The sequence below is a fragment of the Strigops habroptila genome, chromosome 7, assembly GCF_004027225.2.
Source record: "Strigops habroptila isolate Jane chromosome 7, bStrHab1.2.pri, whole genome shotgun sequence".
NCBI classification, from domain to species: Eukaryota; Metazoa; Chordata; class Aves; order Psittaciformes; family Psittacidae; genus Strigops; species Strigops habroptila.
In genome coordinates this window covers 14121171-14143902 of record NC_044283.2, presented here as the reverse complement: position 1 = coordinate 14143902, position 22732 = coordinate 14121171, and the positions used below count along the sequence as shown (strand labels likewise).

The 22732-nt window shown below is 40.3% G+C and overlaps 2 protein-coding genes and 1 long non-coding RNA gene across 5 annotated transcripts in view; 2 read left to right on the top strand and 1 right to left on the bottom strand.

The window, feature by feature from the left end:
* Positions 1-4770, top strand: part of CLNK (cytokine dependent hematopoietic cell linker) — a 31184-nt gene extending 26414 nt beyond the window's left edge. The window contains exon 18 of the mRNA XM_030492300.1: positions 4456-4770. Coding sequence (XP_030348160.1) covers positions 4456-4602 — 147 coding nt within the window. The 3' untranslated portion in view covers positions 4603-4770. The remainder of the gene's footprint in view (positions 1-4455) is intronic.
* A 3671-nt stretch (positions 4771-8441) lies between these two features.
* On the bottom strand, positions 8442-21323 carry ZNF518B (zinc finger protein 518B). 3 transcript variants are annotated; one of them, XM_030492298.1, is made up of 2 exons: positions 21140-21323; positions 8442-13986 (listed from the first exon to the last, which is right to left on the bottom strand). In XM_030492298.1, the coding sequence occupies exon 2, from the start codon at positions 13776-13778 to the stop codon at positions 10536-10538; it is 3243 nt and encodes a 1080-aa protein (XP_030348158.1). In that variant the 5' UTR covers positions 13779-13986; positions 21140-21323; the 3' UTR covers positions 8442-10535. The 3 variants fall into 3 exon arrangements, with proteins under 3 accessions (XP_030348158.1, XP_030348159.1, XP_030348157.1); XM_030492299.1 differs by lacking the exon at positions 21140-21323 and adding an exon at positions 20993-21133; XM_030492297.1 differs by lacking the exon at positions 21140-21323 and adding an exon at positions 20482-20819.
* Positions 21262-22732, top strand: part of LOC115610576 — a 36384-nt gene continuing 34913 nt past the window's right edge. The window contains exon 1 of the long non-coding RNA XR_003992282.1: positions 21262-21527. This is a non-coding gene — a long non-coding RNA (uncharacterized LOC115610576). The remainder of the gene's footprint in view (positions 21528-22732) is intronic.

Genomic DNA, 22732 nt, shown 5'->3' with positions numbered 1-22732 from the left:
AAACAAATTTTACGCATCAGGCTCAAATTCAGTTTTAAATCAATGTGAAAATTTTCCAAGTACTTATAGAATACTTCTACTTTAAGTAACGCGTGCAAAGTAAAAAGTCCTCCTTCACAGGTATACATATTTTTTTGCATATTTTTTGTTACAAATACAAGCAGGTATTTTAAAATAGATATAACTCCACGTATCTGACAGCAAAGTCTGTGGCTTTTATTGCCACACAGTATTTCTTATTGTATGTCTCATACACCAAAAGGGGAATTAGTATCTTTTTTAAAAAAATGAGGAAATAGGACAAAAGTTGTCATGGATGTTCAGAAGCAATTAAACCATGTGAGTCCCCACCAACCAGTTTTTTAGATATAGTAAATTTCAATTAGGAAATCCTTTTAGATTAGTAATACTTTTTTATGTAATTAAATTCAATTATATTCATGAGAAGTGTCCAATTAAATTAAATTAAATTAAATTAAATTACCTGAATAACATGTAAAAGAAAATTACCTGAATAACATGTAAAAGAAAATTACCTGAATAACATGTAAAAAATTTTTTCTGAACTAGAAAGAAGGAGAACATAATCCCTTCCCATCTCAGGAAATACCAAAATATATGACTTTGTTCCAACGTGTGCCAGAAAGTACGCATCTTGAACAGTGGGTCTGGACTGATAATAGTCAAATTGGAAAGTTATAATTCCAGAATAAGGATTTCAGGCATCTAGTTAACAAGCAACAGTATGTCTAAGACTTGGCTCTACCAGGTCAAATCTGTAATCATGACATATTACCTTAAGCCTTCTTTTTTGAGTATTGTTTCTTTTTAATTCAGAAATGCTCCCATAGATCAACTACAACACAAAAATTTCAGAACTGCTTTGCTAGTCAGATGTGTAGTGCCAGGGAGCCACAGAGATGACAGACTCCTATTTCTATGCATTACTCTCAGCAGCAGACATGAAAATAGAATTAACTGGGCATGAAGAACATAGGCAATCATGAACAATCAGTGGCACCAACCTTGCTCAGAAGATCTACTTCCACCTCAAGCAGTCTCAAAGGATTCACAAAAAAGCTCTTTCTTGAAAACTGCCTCCTCAGCTTCTACAGCTTGCTTACGGTTCTTATCTCAGGAGGATGAAAACAATTTGTAATGCTGTGAATTACAGCAAAATTGCTGCCTGTACTTTTCCGGTGCCTGTTAAAACAACTTTCCAGAGTGCTCTACATTATTCCTCCACAGGGAAACCCTTTGTTACACTGTATTTTGCAGTATGTGATGCAGACAGACCAGCTGCTTTATCTAGGATAGCTGAATATTCCCTCTTAACCTGCCAAAGAGAAAGAAACCTAAACAACAATAAACAGGTGCAGACCTACTACATTTCTTTCCAGTTGGTGATTTTATTCAGAGGTTCAGCTCTGCAGTATGTTTGCACTTTTGGATTAGTCTATTTTCATCCACTAAAAATACGTTTTTCCTTACATGTATTATTCAAAGTTTTCCCTGTCCTATTGCAACTTCTGATTTTTCATGTACAGTTTACAAGATGTTAACACTTTGTATCATCAAAGATTATTTTTGATTAACAATTATTTTTTAAAATATATTTTAAATTCAACTTTCATGAGGGCTTTCATTATTAGTTCTTATGGAGCCATAAAGGGTCTATAAGACCATAAAGGGGGGAAAAAGCATTGCTCATCAGACTTTTATGTTAGAAGTAACTGAAGTTCCACACAGCCAAATTAGTATCAAGCTAGAATATAATGAAATACAATTGGGGGGGGGGAGGGGAGGAGGGGAAATCCACCACTATGTTAGTGGAGCTGTATCTTTTGTTAGCAATTTAGCCACAGATGTTCACACCTACATACATATTTAACATATTATACTGAGCTCACGAAAGGCCAAATCACATAAAGCTATAAAGATCAGGTCCCAGATGGATCATATGCATGAAATTTAAGCATTTACATTCAAAACTGCTGTCCTGAGCACCCTTTACTTGGCTGCCGCCTTCTCTACTCCAGTCAGTTTCAATATTAAAGATCCAGAGATCCCTGTAACTATGCTTATTTCATATACATAGTTCTTTTGAAGAAATCAAAACCTTGCTCACATTTAAAGTTGATCATGACAAAAAAATCGAGATTTTTATCTCCCTTGCAAAACTAGATCTCCCACACACAAAATACATGTTTTAGCATGCAGCAGGAGGCTGAACTCACAATGCAGCAACTGAAAACCAAAGGCAGAAGTAGGCTCCTCTTCAATTCAGTGCCTCTTTGACACAGAAGCTTAGAGCACAGCCTGATCTAGATCTCTGGATCTTGTTGTTCTGGCCACAGATATTTCCTCCATCCTCACCGCTCCCTATCACCATTTGCAGCTAATTTTCATTTTCAAAACATCGGTCATACAGGTCATATCATTTCAATTCAGTTCATTTCAAAGTGAGTCAAAGTGAGATGGTAGCTCCATCTACCTTCATCAGCCATTAAAGTGGCCTGACTCATCAGAATAGATGAGGGAGCACTTTCACCATGCCTTCCACTGACAGCATTATGTCAAAAGCTACCACCAGGAAAATGGACTCTGTGATCACCTCTCAGGGGATGCTCTGCAGCTTAAATGACAGTTCAAGGATGAACCACTCTCATTCAGAATGTGCAACATATAGCCCGGATTCCTACCACCATCTCAACACAATTCAAAACCACGCCTTTCACAAGCAATCCTTGCAACCTTATTCTTATCTCACCAGAACAGTCTGGAGACCAAACCTAGGACATTCCTATGACAGCAGAGATCGGTTTGAGTCTCTTCAGACAATGAAGGGAAAATAATGAATCAAAGTATTGAGTTTTCTTCATCTTTATGCCTAACAAAGCGTAGGGTGCCATTAAAAGAGCTGAAAACATAAACTTCTGGACTATCAGTGCTAGTCACCTTAACGTCTAAGTCAATTTCATGTTCTAGCAGCCAAGAAGAGACTCAGAGCTTAGTATTTTAAATCTCACTGAGTACAAGATGAAATAAAACAGGGGGAAAAAAAAAAAAACACAACAAAAAACCCTAAGTAACACTGGAGACATTTTTCCTTCATTACCAAAAAGCTACAGCTTAAAAGTACACTGATGAATAACAAGCAAAGCCAAGTTAAATTTCCAAAGCAGGTGAAGAATTACAGTAAGACCTTTTACTTTTGCAACCAACAAAAAACATTAGAAAATAGGAAAAGAGCTGGCACTGACAAAGAGTAAGTTTAGAATTTAAAAAAAATTAGGATTACTTTGGTTTGGCATGAAATACAAATCACAGGTTTCCCTAGATGTCTAGTAGCAACAGTGACCTTGAACAGAAGACAAAGACAAAACAGCGAAGTGGAAGAAATGTATAGAAGTAAAAATTATCAAAACTAAAGTTTGAAAATACACTGGTTTTGAGATCAAATAGTCTTCATCTTAATTCAGGAACAATTTCATCTCATCATAGATTTAATCAGATTCTCTATTAGCTAGATGTGGATCAGTTGGAGATGACAGAGACTGCCATAAGATACTATCACATACACAATGAATGCCATGCCTGCAGTAAACGTGATATAAGACAGACATAGGATAAGTATTAATGTACCAGTAAGCTTTCATTACTGTGTACAGTTCTAGTGATGTCATACCAATGAGTCTAAAGACTAGCTCAAGAGGAGAAATAGTGGTGTGATGAGAGCATAAGGAAGCAAACCATTTAAACTGAAGCACTGCTAACTGTTGGAATGGCAGGATTAAGAGACTCCCACACCAGGACAGATGATTTTAAATACCTCACATAGCTTTCTGTTGCTGTTTGATCAGTTCAGGAACCTTGAACCACACCTTTATCATTTTAGGAATGAGCTTGGAGGATGTAATTTTTTTGAATACTAGAAAATAAGACTAAAACCCTGTGGAGACCTTTCTTGTTCCATAAATTAAAGGGATTTTATAGCAACTTTCTCAGTAAACTGAATGGGAAAATAAAAGGTATATTTAAAAAGGTACAAAGAAACCTGCAGTGTAAAGTATTACGTACTGCTAATTAAGTGTAACTTTTGACAGTGAGTAATGATTTATATTTGCTGTATCTTTACAAAATCTATGATTACATCTGGCATCACAAACTTTTACATGTGATACTGCATTCTCAGGGCTTAGACATGCTCCCCTTTTGCCCTAAGCAGCCAGCTGCCTTCTCTTACAGAAGAGACACACACAAAGGGAAAAAGAGGATTAAAATCTGGTGGTTTTCCTTTTATGATTGCTTTAATCTAATCTAATCTAATCACAATTCTATGCAAAGTATTACCTATTTCAAATACTGTCATTTGCAAGTCTTTTAATGGTATAGATAAAACCATCTAGCAATTTCATTTTCAGTCACTGATTACAATTTTTCTTTCTCCCTCAGAAATTTAATTCTGTAAAAGAGATCATTGACTTCTACAAATGTGTTCCCATCACACTCATTGATGGAAAGGATAAATCAGGAATGCAGAGAGAACAATGTTACCTTACATATCCATTCCAGTTGCGCAAAAGATGCTTTCTGCCTTAATATTACCGATGTGTTTGTATAGAACAATTATTTAAATGTCTCAAAAATCAGATTAGCCTTTGAGTGAAGAGCTCCCCATAATATTATGAAGCACTCCAAATTGTTCCACTAAAAATTCCTCTCTAACTGACAACACAGATCAACTCAATTTTTTTATTTGTTTTTAACTTCAAGGATACAGGTAAAGTATATGCCACTATATTAATTCACAGACAATTGTTAAAAGAGACTGATACCTTGACAATGATTGAGCAATTTGCTTATCTTGCACTCTACCTTCTAACACGAGATGAAAACTGAACTCAGTCTTGCTTACTTAAATGTTACCGAAGCTGTTAGTAGCAAAACTTAATAAAGCATTCTTGTCACATAAAAAGTATTCTTGCTTCTAAAAATACACGTGAAATGCTACTTATCCGAGTCCTCACTGTTTAACGATTTCATTCAGTGTGTGCATGTGTTTGCACAAGAACAACCTGTGCTCAGCAGCCACTGAAGTCAGTGGGTGTCAGATGATGCTCACAGTTATCGGAGCAGACTATAAAGCTAGCTTTAATTATGCAAATTCTATTACTTAACTAACACTTATTCTTTAGCTTAAGTAGCAGATACTCCATATCAGAGTCTTCAAACACTTGGATAGTAAAACCATTATGCAAACAGTCCCTTTGAATTCATATCACGTGCAAATAATAGAGATAAAAATCATCAGTAGAAACTGTAGATGTGCTTCAAACTCATCAAGAAAGCATGTTCCAGTGTGTATTTTTCCAGTTAAAAAATACATTAATATTTATTCATATAATTTGAAGTTTGGGAGGCTTAACTAAATTCATTTTAAATATGAAGGCAAACTTAGTATCTCTCTGCAAACCATCCATAATCTTCCTTTTTAAACACACTCAGAATCATAGAATCATAGAATAGTTAGGGTTGGAAAGGACCTTAAGATCATCTAGTTCCAACCCCCCTGCCATGGGCAGGGACACCTCGCACTAAACCATGTCGCCCAAGATTCCACCAAACCTGGCCTTGAACACCGCCAGGGACGGAGCATTCACAACTCCCTTAGGCAACCCATTCCAGCGCCTCACCACCCTCACTGTAAAGAACTTCTTCCTTATAGCTAATCTAAACTTCCCCTGTTTAAGTTTGAACCCATTACCCCTTGTGCTATCACTACAGCCCCTAATGAAGAGACCCTCCCCAGCATCCTTATAGGCTCCCTTCAGGTACTGGAAGGCTGCTATGAGGTCTCCACACAGCCTTCTCTTCTCCAGGCTGAACAGCCCCGACTCTCTCAGCCTGTCTTCATACGGGAGGTGCTCCAGCCCTCTTATCATCCTCGTGGCCCTCCTCTGGACTCGCTCCAACAGCTCCATGACCTTTTTATGTTGAGGACACCAGAACTGTACACAGTACTCCAAGTGAGGTCTCACGAAAGCAGAGTAGAGGAGCAGGATCACCTCCTTTGACCTGCTGATCACGCTTCTTTTGATGCAGCCCAGGATATGGTTGGCTTTCTGGGCTGTGAGCTTACACTGAAGCCGGCTCACGTTCAGTTTCTCATCAACCAACACCCCCAAGTCCTTCTCTGCAGGGCTGCTCTGAATCTCTTCTCTGCCTAACCTGTAGCTGTGCCTGGGATTGCCCCGACCCAGGTGTAGGACCTTGCACTTGGCTTGGTTGAACTTCATGAGGTTGGCATTGGCCCACCTCACAAGCGTGTCAAGGTCCCTCTGGATGGCATCCCTTCCCTCCAGCGTATCAACCAAACCACACAGCTTGGTGTCGTCGGCAAACTTGCTGAGCGTGCACTCAATCCCATGGAGGTGTCCATGTCACCAACAAAGATGTTGAACAAGACAGGTCCCAACACCAATCCCTGAGGGACACCACTCGTTACTGGTCTCCAAGTGGACATTGAGCCATTGGCCACACCACTTTGAGTGCGGCCATCAAGCCAGTTCTTTATCCACTGAGTGGTCCATCTATCAAATTGATGTCTCTCCAATTTAGAGACAAGGATGTCATGCAGGACAGTGTCGAACGGAACATTTTGCACAAGTCCAGGTAGATGACATCAACTGCTCTGCCCCTGTCCATCAGTTCTGTAGCCCCATCATAGAAGGCCACCAAATTGGTCAGGCAGGATTTCCCCTTAGTGAAGCCATGCTGGCTGTCACCAACCACCTCATCGTTTTTCATGTGCCGTAGCATGCTTTCCACAAGAATCTGCTCCAAGATTTTTCCAGGCACAGAGGTGAGACTGACTGGTCTGTAGTTCCCTGGGTCTTCCATTTTCCCTGTCTTGAAAATAGGAGTTATATTACCCATTTTCCAGTCATCAGGAACTTCACCTGACTGCCATGTTTTTTCAAATATGATGGACAGTGTCTTAGCAACTTCATTCACCAGCTCCTTCAGGACCCGTGGATGGATTTCATCAGGTCCCATGGACTTGTGCACGTTCAGGTTCTTAAGATGGTCTTGAACCTGATTCTCTCCTACTGAGGGCCTAAAGTCTTCATTCTCACAGTCCCTACATCTGCCTTCGAAGACTTTCGTGGTGTGGTCAGAGCATTTGCTAGTGAAGACTGAGGCAAAGAAGTCATTAAGAACCTCAGCCTTCTCCAAATCCAGGGTAGCCAGTTCTCCCAATAGCTTCCGGAGAGGGCCCACATTGTCCCTAGTCTGTGTTTTATTTGCTATGTAGCTATAGAAGTCTTTCCTGTTACCTTTCACATCCCTTGCCAGATTTAATTCTAACTGGGCCTTAGCTTTCCTAACCTGGCCCCTAGCTTCCCGGACAATACCCCTGTATTCTTCCCAGGCTGCTTGTCCTCACTTCCACCTTTCATAAGCTTCTTTTTTCCCCTCTAAGTTTCCTCAGCAGCTCCTTATCCATCCATGGCGGTCTCCTGGCCCTCCTGCCGCACTTCCTTCTAGTTGGGATGCAACAGTCCTGAGCACGTAGCAGGTGATCCTTGAATATCAACCAGCAGTCTTGGGCCCCCCTGCCCTCTAGGACTATATCCCATGCAACCCTACTAAGCAGGTTCCTGAAGAGGCCAAAGTCTGCTCTCTTGAAGTCCAGGGCAGTGAGTTTGCTGCATTCAGAAGTTTAACTAGGAAACTGGAATATATTGAGAAAGCAACCTTAGAAAGCAACTCTATCCTTACCAAACAGGAACAAGAATAATAAAAACATTCAAGCCCAAAACATGACATTCCAGTTTATGATGCAGTATGTAGTGGCACAAACGAACTCTAAAAAAAAAATAAATCAGCAGTTGCTTATCTCCTCACAACCTTTTTATTTCTTAATTCTGCACCAAAACGAAAAAGAACATTCACTGTAATTATTTCTCTCAAACCACTGAGACTGTTAAACTTGAAGGAAATTATTCTGACATGACATTATCTAAAAATAAGAATGAAAACGAACAAACCAGAAGCTGCTAAGTAGAGTTTGGCAGAGCTCATAAAAAGGAAAAGAGGCGTGTTGTAATCTGCTTTAAGAGTTTCACAGCCACTATCCAATTTAACTGACAAAAGGTTTTCATGTTAAAACAAAAAAAAAAAATCTAAATTAAATCTATGATTTAATCATTAAATCATATCTACGATTTAATTTAGATAACAGATTATGGCAGTGACATAGAAAGCTTCGCAGATGTTTACTAAAACGGTAAACCTGCTTACAAAAGACAAGCATTACTAGTATACTTAAACCATCTAAAGTTTATAAAGCTGAGGAGCAACACTTCATTTATGCCTCCCTCAGCACAGCTTTCATGAGGACTGTTCTAATTTTGCCAGTGAAAACCCATACGAAGCAAATTCAAAACTATTTATTTAGTAGCCTCTACAGAAACAAAATTAATTCAAACAGGAACCTGGACTGAAGGAGTTAAAACAAAGGAGTAATTTTAACCATGTTTTTTTCTTCTGTTAACAATTTCAGTATTTATTACATGTGACATGCTGCAATTTTAAAATGAAACCTGTTTTCAGAACTGAAAATGCAAATAGTACTGTTAGGTTTGGCATCAAAGTATATGAAGTGAAAAAAAACCCTCTAGTGTACTTATCTAAAAAAATAGAATTCCATTTGAATACAAAATGAGAACTGTCATTTCATTTTTCTTGACAAAACTGACAAAAGAAAATTTGTTCTGTGGAACAGGTTAGTCTGATACAAATAATACAAAAGTTTTCCATGTGTACATGACGAAAAAGATCTTAAAGCACCATCTGAAGGACTTTAACACTGTATTGCAAAACGATGGGAAAGCAATGTTTTAACTAGTTTTGAAAATAAGCCTCAGTCAGATGTAGTTTTAAAATATATACATTTCAATGCAGATACAATACATACTTTATCAAAACAATGTATAATCTGCTGAAGTATATAAAAAAAATATTCCCAGCTTAAACTGTTTACAAAACCACACCAACAGTGAAAAGAGTTAGGGACTATGAGTTTTTCAAGAGTAGTCCCAGTTAAAACACAGAACACACATCCAGCATTAGAGTCAGTATTGATTTTCTTACCTGTAAAACTGTAAGAAGCTATTTTAACTGTAAATATGTGCTTCAACATAGTTCGTTCTATATGGTTTTAAAATTATTTAAAATTGACAAGATGAATAAAAACATGTATTGTTCATGTACAGAAACATTAGACTTCAGTATCATCTATCCCTTTTCTTCACTAAAAACTTCAAATTTGGCCCTGATTTAGTAAAGTGTTCAAGCAACTGAGTGATGTTTACACTGCACTGAAGTCAGTAGATACACGTTAGACATACTATATGTAACTAGGCACATGCTTGTATGAATTAAGACCTACAAAAAATATATTCTAACAATATCTAAATTCTTAAGATTAAGAAAGATGAAAGATTGCACCGAAAATCTGGTTCAACACTGTCAATGTAAAGGCTGTGCAGCATCGTTTCTCATTTTGAAAGTCGTCTTCTTCAGCAAGTTCCCCCTGTAAATAAGCATTAACTCACCAACTAGAGTTCTAACCAAATGCCCAATTATGTAGATGTGTTTCTATCAGGCTATACACACATGGTGGTAGAGGGTTTATGTTTGGTTATTACTTCCTTAGATTTCAGAACAGTCTTGAGTCCATATAGAGAAAAGCTTCACACCTATCAGTCCAAGCCTGACAATACTCCGGCTCTGCCTATTCAGAACAAAGACGGTTCAGAAAGCTCACAGTGTCCTGCTCTCTCACATCTACCCAATACAGGCTAGGTAAAAACTAAGTACTACACAAAATTAAACTTTTCAGTGCTATCTGACCTAGTGGGAGTAACTCTGATCCCCCAGATTGTTCATTTGCACCCTTGTATCTCCTCTGAAGTCAGCAGAAGTGGTTTTGTTTCACTGAAACAGAGTACTTGATTTTAAGTTTTACTTTTTATATGTGGTGCTTAACTCGCCACTAAAACCTATCGTACACAATTGCTGCCCACAGAGGATCAGAAGTGCTTTTCAGTACATGTATGCTCAATCTCTGAAACACCATGCTGTAATAAAACAATCTAAACCCTGTTAAATTTACAAAGATATCATCACCTAGGATTTTAATCCACACAGACCTAGCACAAATGAGTTACAGCACAGTATCCTAGCACACAGAGAATGGTAACTAGAAAGATGTTTGCATAGCAAATCTTTTCCAAATTTCTCCTATAGACAGATGAAGTTGAACTCCAATACAGTTTTCAAACATTAGAGTGCAAAGTAGTGCTTAATCCTATCAGCTTTTCTGTATTTCTAACTCTGCTCTCTTCTTCCACTTCGCTCACAGTAGACACCTTTTGGCAAAATAAAGCAGTTATCTGAATCTTCCTTTCCAAGCAAGTTAGTGGCACTCATTAAAATAACAGGGGAAACTTCCCCTAGTCTCTCACTTAATGCTTTTGTGATGGAAGAGAAAGAACATCCCAACCCTTGGTTGCCTCTATCAAGTGCCTCTGTCCATGACTTATCCATTCTTCTTGGTCCATATACACTCTTCCACAAAACCAACACTTAAACAGACACTGAAGAGTTTCACCTGGTGAAGTTTCCACCACTTGGTAGTTGTTTTTATGGGTCTTTTTTAGTTTCATTTTTAGCATACTCCGCTTTTTTGCTTGATTTCCTGTCTCAACGTTCTGAAGAGTAAGACGCTTTCGATAACGTTTGATGCCAAGACAACTACTTGTCCTTTCTGACAAAACTACTTTCAGGACTTGACCTTTATACTTGTTGATAGTCTTCATGACATTAATTATCTCTGGCGTGTCAACATCAGGATGGTTTAGTACCACAACTGGCTGGTTACGACGAGGGCATTTTATCAACTGATTTGTTCTCAGAGGGACAAGCCGAAGACGTCTTGCTGTCAAAAGATACGACATGTCAGAACTTGAACTGTTTTCTGATTGGGTTCTTGTTTTCCTCCTAGGAAGTTCCCTGAAGCCTGCTTGTTTTACCTTGTTTTTGGGACCTAGCTGACTTTTTGAATAGGGTTTGCTTTGCTTACTCACATTACTGCTTTTCTGCAACAGTACACCAGTTTGTTTGCTATTATTTTTAACACTTGCCTCTCGCTTTGGTCTTTTCCTGAGCGATATAGTTCGGGACTCAGCATTCATCTCACTCTGATTAGGTAAACGTGGCAAATTACTGCTAGCTGTCTCAGAAACACTCACAGGAACCGGGCGAGGCAGAAACATTTCATTGCAATACACAGAAGGAGCTGATGTTTCACTCCTGTTTTCTATTCCATTTGAGTTTTGACTGCTAGTAGCATTCAGCACTCTCAGCATTGTCCCTTTAGGGATAAACACTGGAGTAGCAACATGTGAATTTTTAGTTACCCTGTTTTTAGATGTACTTGCAAATGTAACCAGCCGATCTTTACTGTGTTCTTCACTACTAATCACACTGTTTCTACCATGCGCTTGAGGTAACAGCGCAGGCTGTTCCACTTCAGAGGCAGGAACAATCCTCTCACAGCTCACTGAATTTTCTTGAGGGGAAATCACCTTTTTACTAGAAGCTTGACATCTCAAAGGCATGGATTTTATGTTAGATTCAGCAGCAGACATGAGCTGAGCAATCTTCCTACACAGCAATGTTGCTGACTTCTTATTGCATGTTGAGTCATCCCATCTGACACCCTCTGGAACGTTTTCAGTCCCAGAGCTAAGAGAAAATACAGATGAAATAACAGGTCCCTCAAAAGGATTGCCTTTATTTTCCTTCTTCTGTAGCTCTAATGATTCCAGAAGACGAGCATTCTTTCGACTTATGGTTCCGGCTCTCTTCACTTTGCTAAAGCCAAAAGTCATGTCCTCACAAGGTGGAGTTTTAGCGACATGCAAGTTTTTTCCTGCTTCAGAAGATGTAACAGATTTTTCATCAAAACCCTTACCACCTAAATGTGTTTCTGTAGAGCTGACTGGCAGACTCCTACATTCTTTGTCATCCCTCTTTAGAGGCAATGTATCCTTTTGTTTAATGACTGCAGAAGAAGAATTTTTTCCCTCCTGACCAGCCTCTACTGAAGTGTTCTTGGAACTTTTATCTTCAGAAATAGCAGCATATTTTGGAGGGGGTATATCCACACCTTCGTAACAATGAAGGTCATAATGTAAGTTATTTTTTCCATCTACTTTCCACCTTGAGGATTTAAAATCACTTTTTTTTTCCGTATTATTCATCACCAGAGACGGAGAACAAAGTTCTATAACACCTGAATGGACATCAACACCCTTCACCAAATGAAAGCATAATTTTGATGCATCTTCTCTCTGTATACATAGAGAGTTACAGTCCGAGAGTTGAGAATCAGAAAAACAAAGACATTCAGAATTCTTGTCATGTGTACTATCCAAATTAAGCTGGTTACTAACACTGGATAATTTGTCTACATTCACTTCCATCATTAGTAACTCATTTTGAGATACAGAAGATGGGTTTTTTCCTTCTGCAGATCGTTCTATACTTCCGTTCTCAAGTTGTTCTTCAGCACTGTTCACGGGCTTACAAGTTGCTTCTTTCATAGGGATTAGTTTAAGAACCAGCTGTTGTGCTCCATTCACTATTTTAATCTCTACTATTTGCGCTAAACAGTTAGAAGGAACTACAAATTCAGATGGTGCAATTACTGTTAAAGGCATCCCAGGCTGTAAAGGCTCTGTTTTTGGAGAATAAACCTCGACTTCCACACTTTGATTCTCACATATGCCTATTTCCGATGGCTCCAATATTGGTTTATTCTGGACTGATGCTGTGTTTATGCTACATTCTACATCATGAGACAAACAGGCCCTTTTAGTTGCTTTACGTGGAATTTCACAAACCACATTTGAAGACAAATTTGAAAGTTCATTCTGAAAAGGAATTTTATCATATTTCAGCTTTTCAAATAAAGTGCTTTGAGTTGGCTTCTTTTGCTTGTGGTTTATGATAGTATTTGACAGTCGTTTTGTGGGTGTTTCATGTACTCTTCTCGTATGTTTTACTATGTAGTCATGTCTAACAGCACCATATTCGCAGTACTTACACTGATACGGAAAAGTTCCAGTGTGTTTCACCAAATGTCTCTGGAACTCTCCTTTGGTGTAGGATACGTAACTACAGTGGGAACAAATAAATTTAATTTCTTCATGTTGACCTACATGCTTTTTATACTGTAAAGGATCCTTTGTTGAAAATCTGCATTTATCACAGTAGTATTTACCTGGCAGAAAGTTTTTAACTTTAAATGTTTTCTGGGTTTTACTTGGAGATTTTTTTTCTCGTCTTTGAAAGTCTACACCATTAGCACCCTCAGGAACAAAATGGAAAGCTGGTGGTGGAATATGACTGCACTTCTTGCAGATGAAATTTTTGTCTTCAGTCCACCCAAGCTTCTTACGTTTTTCTATATCTTGCACTGAAATTTTCTGAACACTTCTGCATTTTATACAGCTTATCAGTGACAACTTATTGTTCTCAGCCTCAGTCCCTTGGTAACAGCAGTTTTGGTCATCATCTCCTTTTGACGGATTCGTTTTATCCTCAGAAGATTGCTTTGGGGATGTAGTTAAGGAATTATTTTTATCATTAACTTGGCCAGGGTACAACGTTGGTAAAATTTCCCTCATCTTTTTCAACTGCATTTCAGAAGATGTGACTCTGCACCAGTTTTGTCAAACACAGCAGCAACAGACAGAATGTTTTCTTGGTATTAGTCTTGTGTATGTTGCTTATCGATCAATCATTCAGGCCACCAATCTGCAGAATATACACTTTGGAAGAAACGGCGCTCAAGCAACTGCATCCATATTATATTCCGTGTTCTTAATTTTATTCAATCAACTTGCAGCACTAAAGAATAAAAAGCAGAAGATTAAGTCAGTTACAATTCACTGACTACTGAAATACAATGAATTAGTAATTTAACTATTAGTGGACTACAGCCGGATTACAGGGTGCAACTCTACTGTTAATATACCACTGACTGTATTCTGCACATACAAACATCAAGAAAAACATACCAAATTCAATAACCCTTTAACATCTGCTCTTATTAAAAATGTTCACAAATTCATACAATTATCTGCTATACATCAAAACCTAAAGAGCTCATGCTATTTCTTCCATGTCATGACACATTTCACATTTAAGAAATGTATTTAGAAGCCTAACAAGAAAGACACTTGGTAACAGAACTGAGCAGCAGAATATGATTTCAGTTCATATACAGCCCTTAACTCAGGAAAAGATACTATGAAACACTGCAAGTGTCACTTACTTGTGATTCGCAGTAGGATCACAAAAGGAGAGTGATTACAGTGATTAGTAGAAACACGCAACTATGAGTTTGATTTTGAATACAAGGGGTTTTAAGTTGGCATGGAATTCCTGAAGTACAGAAGGAATTGGTGCCAATGTTTCAGATCCAGTCTTTAACAGTAATTCATAAAAAGATGTGATTTGTACTTCACCTATTCTGAAAGTAATGAAGTCAAAACAATCTGCAGCTGCAAAATTAATTCCTTTCACTTTTATTAATATCCCAGTGTAATCGCTACTCTGTATGGGGACAAGCATATAAATAATTCACTCCATCCTGATAATACAGAATGTGTCCATCAAGCAAAATAAACACTCCCTCTGCAGTGACAGGCAGAAAGAGAACAGTAATATCAGTGTAAGACCAACACATTAACTAGTGCTGTATACTTGGCCCCACAGGTTCCAACACTCTTACTGTCTCTCTTCTATATTTAACATGAACAAGATCTCAACCTTCAAGCTTCTGCCAAGACTATGAGACCACTGTTATTTGGAAAATAAACAACTAAATTAGCCTTTTGAGAAACACATAAACCAAAACAAGATCCAAAGCTAACACCAACAAGTAAAATCTGCTGAACGTCTTTCTTATCCAAACATTCTTACTTACAGACATGCTGTTGCACAGATCTGCATTCATGTATAGAACCTATTTGATGAGGTTATTTCAGGACTCCTTGAGTTTTCAATACATCTTACAGAAGACATATGCTTCTGAAATCCAGTTCCTCTCCAAGTCTATCAACAGTGAACAGGTCCTGATTTGGGCTCCAGAAGTACAGCACTGAGATCACCTAAGTAGCATCCTGTTACAATAATCCTACACAAATGAGAAAAATTTACACTATAGTACATCTCCCCAATGGCTTGAGACAGGAGTCAGCATCTGATCCAGAAAGCTTTTCTGGCAGCTCCCTATACTCCATCTGCCAATAACTGCTATAGGAATGCTGACCTAAAGATGGGGCTCTGCAAAGAGCAAGTATACAATGTAACCTCAAATAACAGTAAACCTAAGTCAGAAAACTGGTTAGGGACAACATAATGGGCTTTCCGCTCTTTAGCACATGGATGGCTGCACACCTGTGAAACTCCCCAGTAGGTAGTTCTTAGGACTGTAATAATCTCATCTCATTGCAATGCAGACAGCTGTACATCCTCATGTGCAAAATCCCTACTTCCTGATGTGAAAAACAAATCGATGGCAGCCTCCCAGGAAGGAGGAAAGTATACATGACTACTGTATCATGATCTGAAGATTTACTTTTTTACGCAATTCTAATGTTGTTAACATTATGCCCTCTATTATCCAGACTCTAAAGAGGAATGAAAAGCAAATGTTTCTGGTAGTCTCTGGTGGACCATTCTTGCCCTGCTACTACCACTTCTTAGACTTAAGACGAAGCTTGCTGACACATTAGTGTGATGGTAGGCCTATGTTCAGGAGATCCATTGTATTATTTCAGGAGAAAGACAGAGATCTTGATTAGCTCAAGATCCAGACCAAAGATAGAATCATAGAATGGTTAGGGTTGGAAAGAACCTCAAGATCATCTAGTTCCAATCCCCTGCCATGGGCAGGGACAACTTCCACTAGACCAGGTTGCTCAAGGCCCTGTCCAGCCTGGCCTTGAAGACTGCCAGGGATGGAGCCTTCATACTTCCTTGGGCAACCTGTTCCAGTGCCTCACCCTCTCACAGTAAAGAGCTTCTTCCTTATATCTAACCTAAATTTCCCCTGTTTAAGTTTGAACCCACCACCCCTTGCCCTATCACTACAGTCCCCGATGAAAAGTCCCCCTCCGGCATCCTTGTAGGCCCCCTTCAGATACCAGAAGGCTGCTATGTGGTCTCCATGCAGTCTTCTCTTCTGCAGGCTGAACAACCCCAATTTTCTTAGCCTGTCTTCATATGGGAGGTGCATCTAGCAAAGATGCTTTGAAGATTTCTACATGGCTTTAAGAAAGACCTAAAATTGCATTTGAAAGGAAAGGGTGAAGTTAGATCAATATTTGCCTTTTTTTGCTGTTAACAGCTATCAATTGATACTGAAACTGCCCTCCATATGAAAAGATAAGTATAGAGCATTCTATGCCATCAACATCCTTGACCACAAAAAACAGTTTAAAAACACACGGAGTTTTCTTATGTTCTTTTAACACTGTAAACTTTATCTGACAACATGAAAAAGGATCCACTACCTTTAAAGTGCAGGAAAGAACAAAAACCACTGTGAAACATTTACTAGACAGATCTGGGCCTCTCAGTCCAAGAGGATACTAGGAAAATTTAAGAGGTAATTCAAAGAACAGGCTGGTAATGCTTCTAAACTTTACTAACTCAAACAGCTTTATATATGAATGTGAAAACAAACAGGTTTGTCATGGTTTAAACGCAAATGCAAGTTTTCACCTGTGACAAACAGCATGTTGCTAGAATCCGGGTTTCTAATGTTGGAGTTACTGCAACTGTATTTCAGATGTATAGTGGGTTGATTTTAGCCAGCAGCCAAGCAGCCACACAGCTGCTTGCTGGCTCCCTTCTCTTCCCTGGTTATCAAAGGAAGTGAATTGGAGAAAAAGAGTGAGAAAACCTACGGGTCGGGACAAAGGCAGCTTAATAGGTGACAGAAAGAGGCGGGGAGGTTATGCAAAGGAAATCAGTCTTCCACCTTCCACAAGCAGACCGATGCCTACCCAATCTCCAAGTAACAGCCACCTTGGAAGCCAATCCCCCTCTCTGCTCATTCTTCCTCTACTTCCAGTTTTCGCTGCTGAGCATGACATTATACGGCATGGACTATCCCCTTGACCAATTCTGGTTAGCTGTTCCAGTAGTGTGCCCTTCCAGTCACTTGCCCACCCCATGCCTACTCGCTGCAGTGGAGGAAGAGAGGGGTATAAAAGAAAACCTTGACATTGTGCAAACACAGTTCAGCAACAATCAAAACACCGGTGTTTTATCAACACTGATTTAGCCACAGATCCAAAACACAGCACTGTACAGGCTGCTATGAAGAAATTTAACTCTATCCCATCCAGACCAAGTACAAGCTGAAAAAAAACTGAATAACCATTGATGCTGAAGTGACATAGCTGTTGTATCCCTACCTAGTTATTCACCAATCTTTCCTGAACACTGAACAGTTAATATGAAAAGGTTTTATGCTAACAGGTCCACTTTATTATTATTTTGGACAAAACAAGCACAAAAGTACATTGTAATTTCATTTTTATATTAAACATATATATATATTTGGGGGGTTTTGGCTACTTCAGAAGAATGAGATCATCAGCTTAGAGAGGTGATGCAATCCAGCATCCATTCACTCTGCATGGGGAGGGGAAGCGGGGAAAAAGATTCCCCTGAACATTTGTTTTGACATTTAAAGAGTTAACAGAGACATGCTTCAGAAGATCTAATTAGAAGATACATATTCAATTTTTCAAGTTACAATCAAACATAGCGCACACAGACCAATCCAAAGATATCATTAAAGGAAGACCTGAAAGTCTACATGGAATCTGAATGGCAAACACGGGAACAGGACGGCTGAAGAATGGAGTAAGAAACACTAGCAGTGTTAAAATCAATTCCAGTCACTGTTTTTACAGGAATGGATTCAAAAAAAGTTTGTAAGAAATATTCTGCAATGCAATAAGGTACCTGAATTAGGAGAAATTTAAAAAATTTACAGGCCCTAGTCTGGGGGGGGGGAGGGGGTGGGAATAAATAAATTGGAAGCAAAAACTTAGAGGCACATGGAAAAAGGACAGCAGAAGGAAGATAAACCAAACTTTCTCACTCACTCTTCCTATAAAACACCTACAATTCAGTGACATAAAGAAGTTGGGTATCATAAAAAGAAACATTCCCGCCTTTCACACACTAGAATATCCTGAACCTTGCTGCTCAAGACAGAGATCAATAGATCTGCAGGAGTCAAAAGGCATTCCAAACAGTGGATACCACATGTACATAAAGGTTAGAAAACAAGGATCAATTAAACCCAAGAAAAAAAGGAAGAAACATCCTCTGCAGCCTGGCAGATTCATGCAGCACAAGGTTGTTTGCACTGCAGTAGATTACAAATCATTAATGTGGCCACTGTCAGACAAGAGCTGCCAGTGTCTTCCCATTATTCTGTACTCCTGAAATATCCATTTACTTCAAATATATTAATCCTTTGTTCATCATTTAAAAGAAAAATATGCATTCTCTAGTGGTTTAGTTCCCTTTTTTATCTCAAATTCTATACTACTATCAATAAAATGGGTGTGACGAGCATCATGCATTTATCATATGTGACCAAATAAATAAGACCTGACTTTGGTAAAACACACACCACACACATGAAATTCACGACTGCATCCAACAAGCAAGGCCAGCTTCAGTATTGAAAAGCCCATATAAATGACCTCCTAAGAGAAACAAGCTTAAACAGGATTGGAAGACACTGAGCATCACTGCATGAGGAAGATGCAGTGTGTAAAACTGGAGTCTCTGAAAAGCTTAAATCACTTCGTAAACTTAAAATTATCATGTCTGTTTTTTACAATAATATATATAGCATATACTGCCCATTTAGCATCAGCTATCTCTGTTAAGCAGAGGTAACTGTTCTACTGACCCAACTATGTGGCCGCCAATTACCCAGTCACTAATTTTTGGCCTAATGACTGGGAAAGATCCAGCGTGCTTCACTTAGGTGTAATATATTGTCCTAATTAAAAGAATTGATTCTGTATTTTAAAAAAGCGATTCAAATACATCAAAGAAATTTCATCTACAATTATTTCTTCTTAAAAAGACACCTTGTTTCACAATAACAGCTAATCACAGTCATAACACTTTTGAATCCTAAATTCATATTAATTTTTTCCATCAAAATGAATGGGTAATGTCAATGCAGAGAATTAAGAAGAGCAAAGAATACACATCAGGTTTTTAGAGCTTACTTTTATTATAAAAAATACATTTATTTCACTCTACAGAAAAGAATTAAATACATTCAAAATTTTTACTACTTGTTAAGTAAAATACTGTTTAAAAGTAGATCACTTTTCTGAATGTATAGGTGAAAAAATGTCCAGTTTATTGACATTTATTGACGTTGTATAAAGGCAAGTACATATATGCATTGTACTGAAATGGAGGTCTGCTTCTCTGTGGCTCTAGGACTGATGCTTAGGTTTATCTGTATCTGAAAGATATACATTTCTGACATACCATTCAACTGCTTGGTGGTCTTCTTGCAATAAGCTTAGCTAGTTATTCTCATCTAACTACTGTATCACAAGTAGTATTTTAGAGTGTGCTCAGAGGTGTTTATACAGTCATTTATCATTATATATATGATAAAACTTTAAATTTATGCTGCACATCTCATCATTTCACACAACTTGCAACCATTTTCAAAATCTTTCTGTATATCCAAAGCATACTGACTAATATTCAGCATCACCTCACTCTAAGCTTTAAGGCCTGTATGCAATAAAGCAAAGAAGTATGGCACTGAAGAAAATGGGAGAGGAGGAGGGAGAGTTCCATTAAAACTACATATTCCTCCATTCCCAGTTCTCAAAACGCTCATGCAGATGCTAAAATTCATTTCCACAGATTTAATTCTTGCTAGAATTAGCCATATGCTATCTGCACGTGCAAGAAAAGGGCCTTGCCTCTAACCATCTACTGTAGTAACAATGCAGAACAGAATGCTAGCAAAATCCTGAATATACCATTGGTCTTCTTAATAATAAAACAGACTTTTTTATTGAATATGTATTTCAGGACACTTTGGCTATATCTATGGTAACACTGGATCACTTATTTAGAAGAAATCCAAGTCGTTTTATATGTCTAAATTATCTTAAGTTTCCAATGTAATACTTTGCCATGATAGAACCTCTTGCAACAAAATTTAATGTAGGATTTAATTAAGCAAATCCTATGCCCAAAGAAGAGCACAATTTACGTACAAAACACAGGATTTTTCTATTTTGCTCAATAGCACAAGTTACTAACCCGAAAGCTTCTTTTCTTCAGGAAGACGACCAAGATGACAAACCTGGACAACAGCTTTACAGTCCAGAGGAGTCTGAAGCAGTCTGATGGCGTCCACGAGACAGCAGCACCCGGCAGCCAACACCACAAAACCCCCTTTGCTTGGGCAGCCAGCCCACCCGCAGAGACGTGCTGCCGCCCCTCGGGGGGCACAGGGGCCTCCCTCGCTCCGAGCCCGTCCCCACAGCCCGAGCGCCGCCGCTGCCCCAGTGGAGGCGGCCGCGCGGGCGACGGACCCTCCGCAGGCCTCGCAGCCCTCCGCCCGCCGCCGCCGGGGTGGCGCCTCCGCCCTCACAGCCGCGCAGTGCCGCCGCCGGCCCGCAGGGGGCAGCACCGCGCAGCCCGCCGGGCCGCAGCCCGCGCTCTCCGCCGGGACCCCGGGACCCCCGCGCGGGGCGGGCAGGGCGGCGGCGAGCAGAGGGCGGCACGGCGCTAGACCGGCTGGCACCGGGAGAGGGTGTACGAGGCTCACCTGGCTCGGAGGAGGAGTAGGACGAGGACATAGCGGGGCTGCCTCCCTCAGGGGCAGACCCCGCCACCGCTCCCCTTGTCTCCAGGCGCACACGAAACGCCGACCCTCACCCTCCAGGGCCCGCAGCTCCCGCCCTGAGGTACTTACCCCAGCGAGGGCGCGGGCGAGCCCCCCGCCGCCGCCGCCGCCTCAAGACGGCCCACCGCCCACCGCGGCGACGGAACTGACCTCAGCGGCCGCGGCGGCGCCGCGCCGCCCCATTGGCCAGCGCCGCAACACCGCTCCCGCCGGCGGCGCCGTGTAGAGCTCTACTGAGGGCCCCGGTCGCGGCGGCGGCGGCGCAGGCGCGGTGCGGTGCGGTGCGGTGCGGTGCGGTGCGGTGCGGCGCGGCGGGGAGGGCCCCGGCGCTGAGGTAGCACCTCGGGGAGCATGGAGCTGTCAGCGGCGTGGGGCTCCGCACTGCCCGAGGGCACAGCATGGGCCGTGGGGGATGAAGGTGGACGGGTCCTGAGGCACCTGCGAGGTGCAGGCGAAGGTATGCATGGTGCGCGCCGTCGAGTTGTTGCCTGCTGGCTGTCCCTCAAGGGTTCTGGCATGACAGCAGGCGGAAGGAAGAGCGGTTGTTCCCAGTAATCTCTCTACGCTCCCCTTGGTACCACCGTGTGTTACTAGGCTATGGCGTGGGCATACCCTACAGGTGAATTGCTCAGTTCAGTGGTACGATGACAGTAGTTGCGTATTTTCAGCTGCTTTGTATAAAATCCAAATTTCCCATCAAATAAGCTGTTCGCAGTCAAATTCGAAGGGAGGAACAAGAATTTTGGCTGCCAGCATCTTGCCCCCTAAAAGTACCTTTAACATCACTGCAGTATCTGACCGCTCTGCTTAAAAAGAAAACCATATTTAACATGGGGCTCAGTGTCTTTCTGGGTGGCATCTATGAAATGGAGCATTTTGGTACATGCCTTCAGAGTTAAACCCTGTTTTGCTGATTGTTCTGTTAGCATGGATTTCTCTGTGATAAGAGGAATCATGAGCAAGTTACAACTTCAGATCGGTTTTGCACTGGAACGGTTGGAAACGGGGATTGAGCAATCCTTACCATTATCTATGCACAAACATGGATCTTCAGGGATCTCGGATTTTGGGATGGGCTCTTCAGGTCACAAAAAAAGGAAAGGGAGAGCTAAAGCTATCAGACAGGGAACTCTGGGGGAAAAGAATCCGCTCAGCTATGAATTTTTTAGTTCCGAAATGAGATTATGCCCTCAGCCTGTTACATGTTTTGATCAGCAGAGTTAACAGTGTTCTTTGGAACACTGTAGTTTGTTGAACGTTTTTAAAACTTGTGAAGAAGGTCTTCTGGCTGATAGAGCCTATTGGGATTTCTAGAAAGCTTTTGGCAAAGGCTGTCAAAGAAACTAAGCGGTAATGCCATAAGACCAAATGTCCTGGAATTAATAATTGGTTAAAGACAGAGCACAGAAAGTGGGAGTGAGTGTGCAGTATTTGTAGTATAGAGGTCACAGGTGCACTGTTGTAGCAACTCCTGCTTGTACCCATTCTACATGCTCACAGGTGACTTGGGAAAGGGGCTGGTCAATCAAGTGACAGCCTTCTGATGATATATGAAGCTATTCAGGGGCTTAAGGAGAAAAGCCCACTGAAGATCTGCAGAAGGATCTTATGAAACCAAATAACTAGGCAGTAAAATGCCAGATTGCATTTTGAATAGATAAG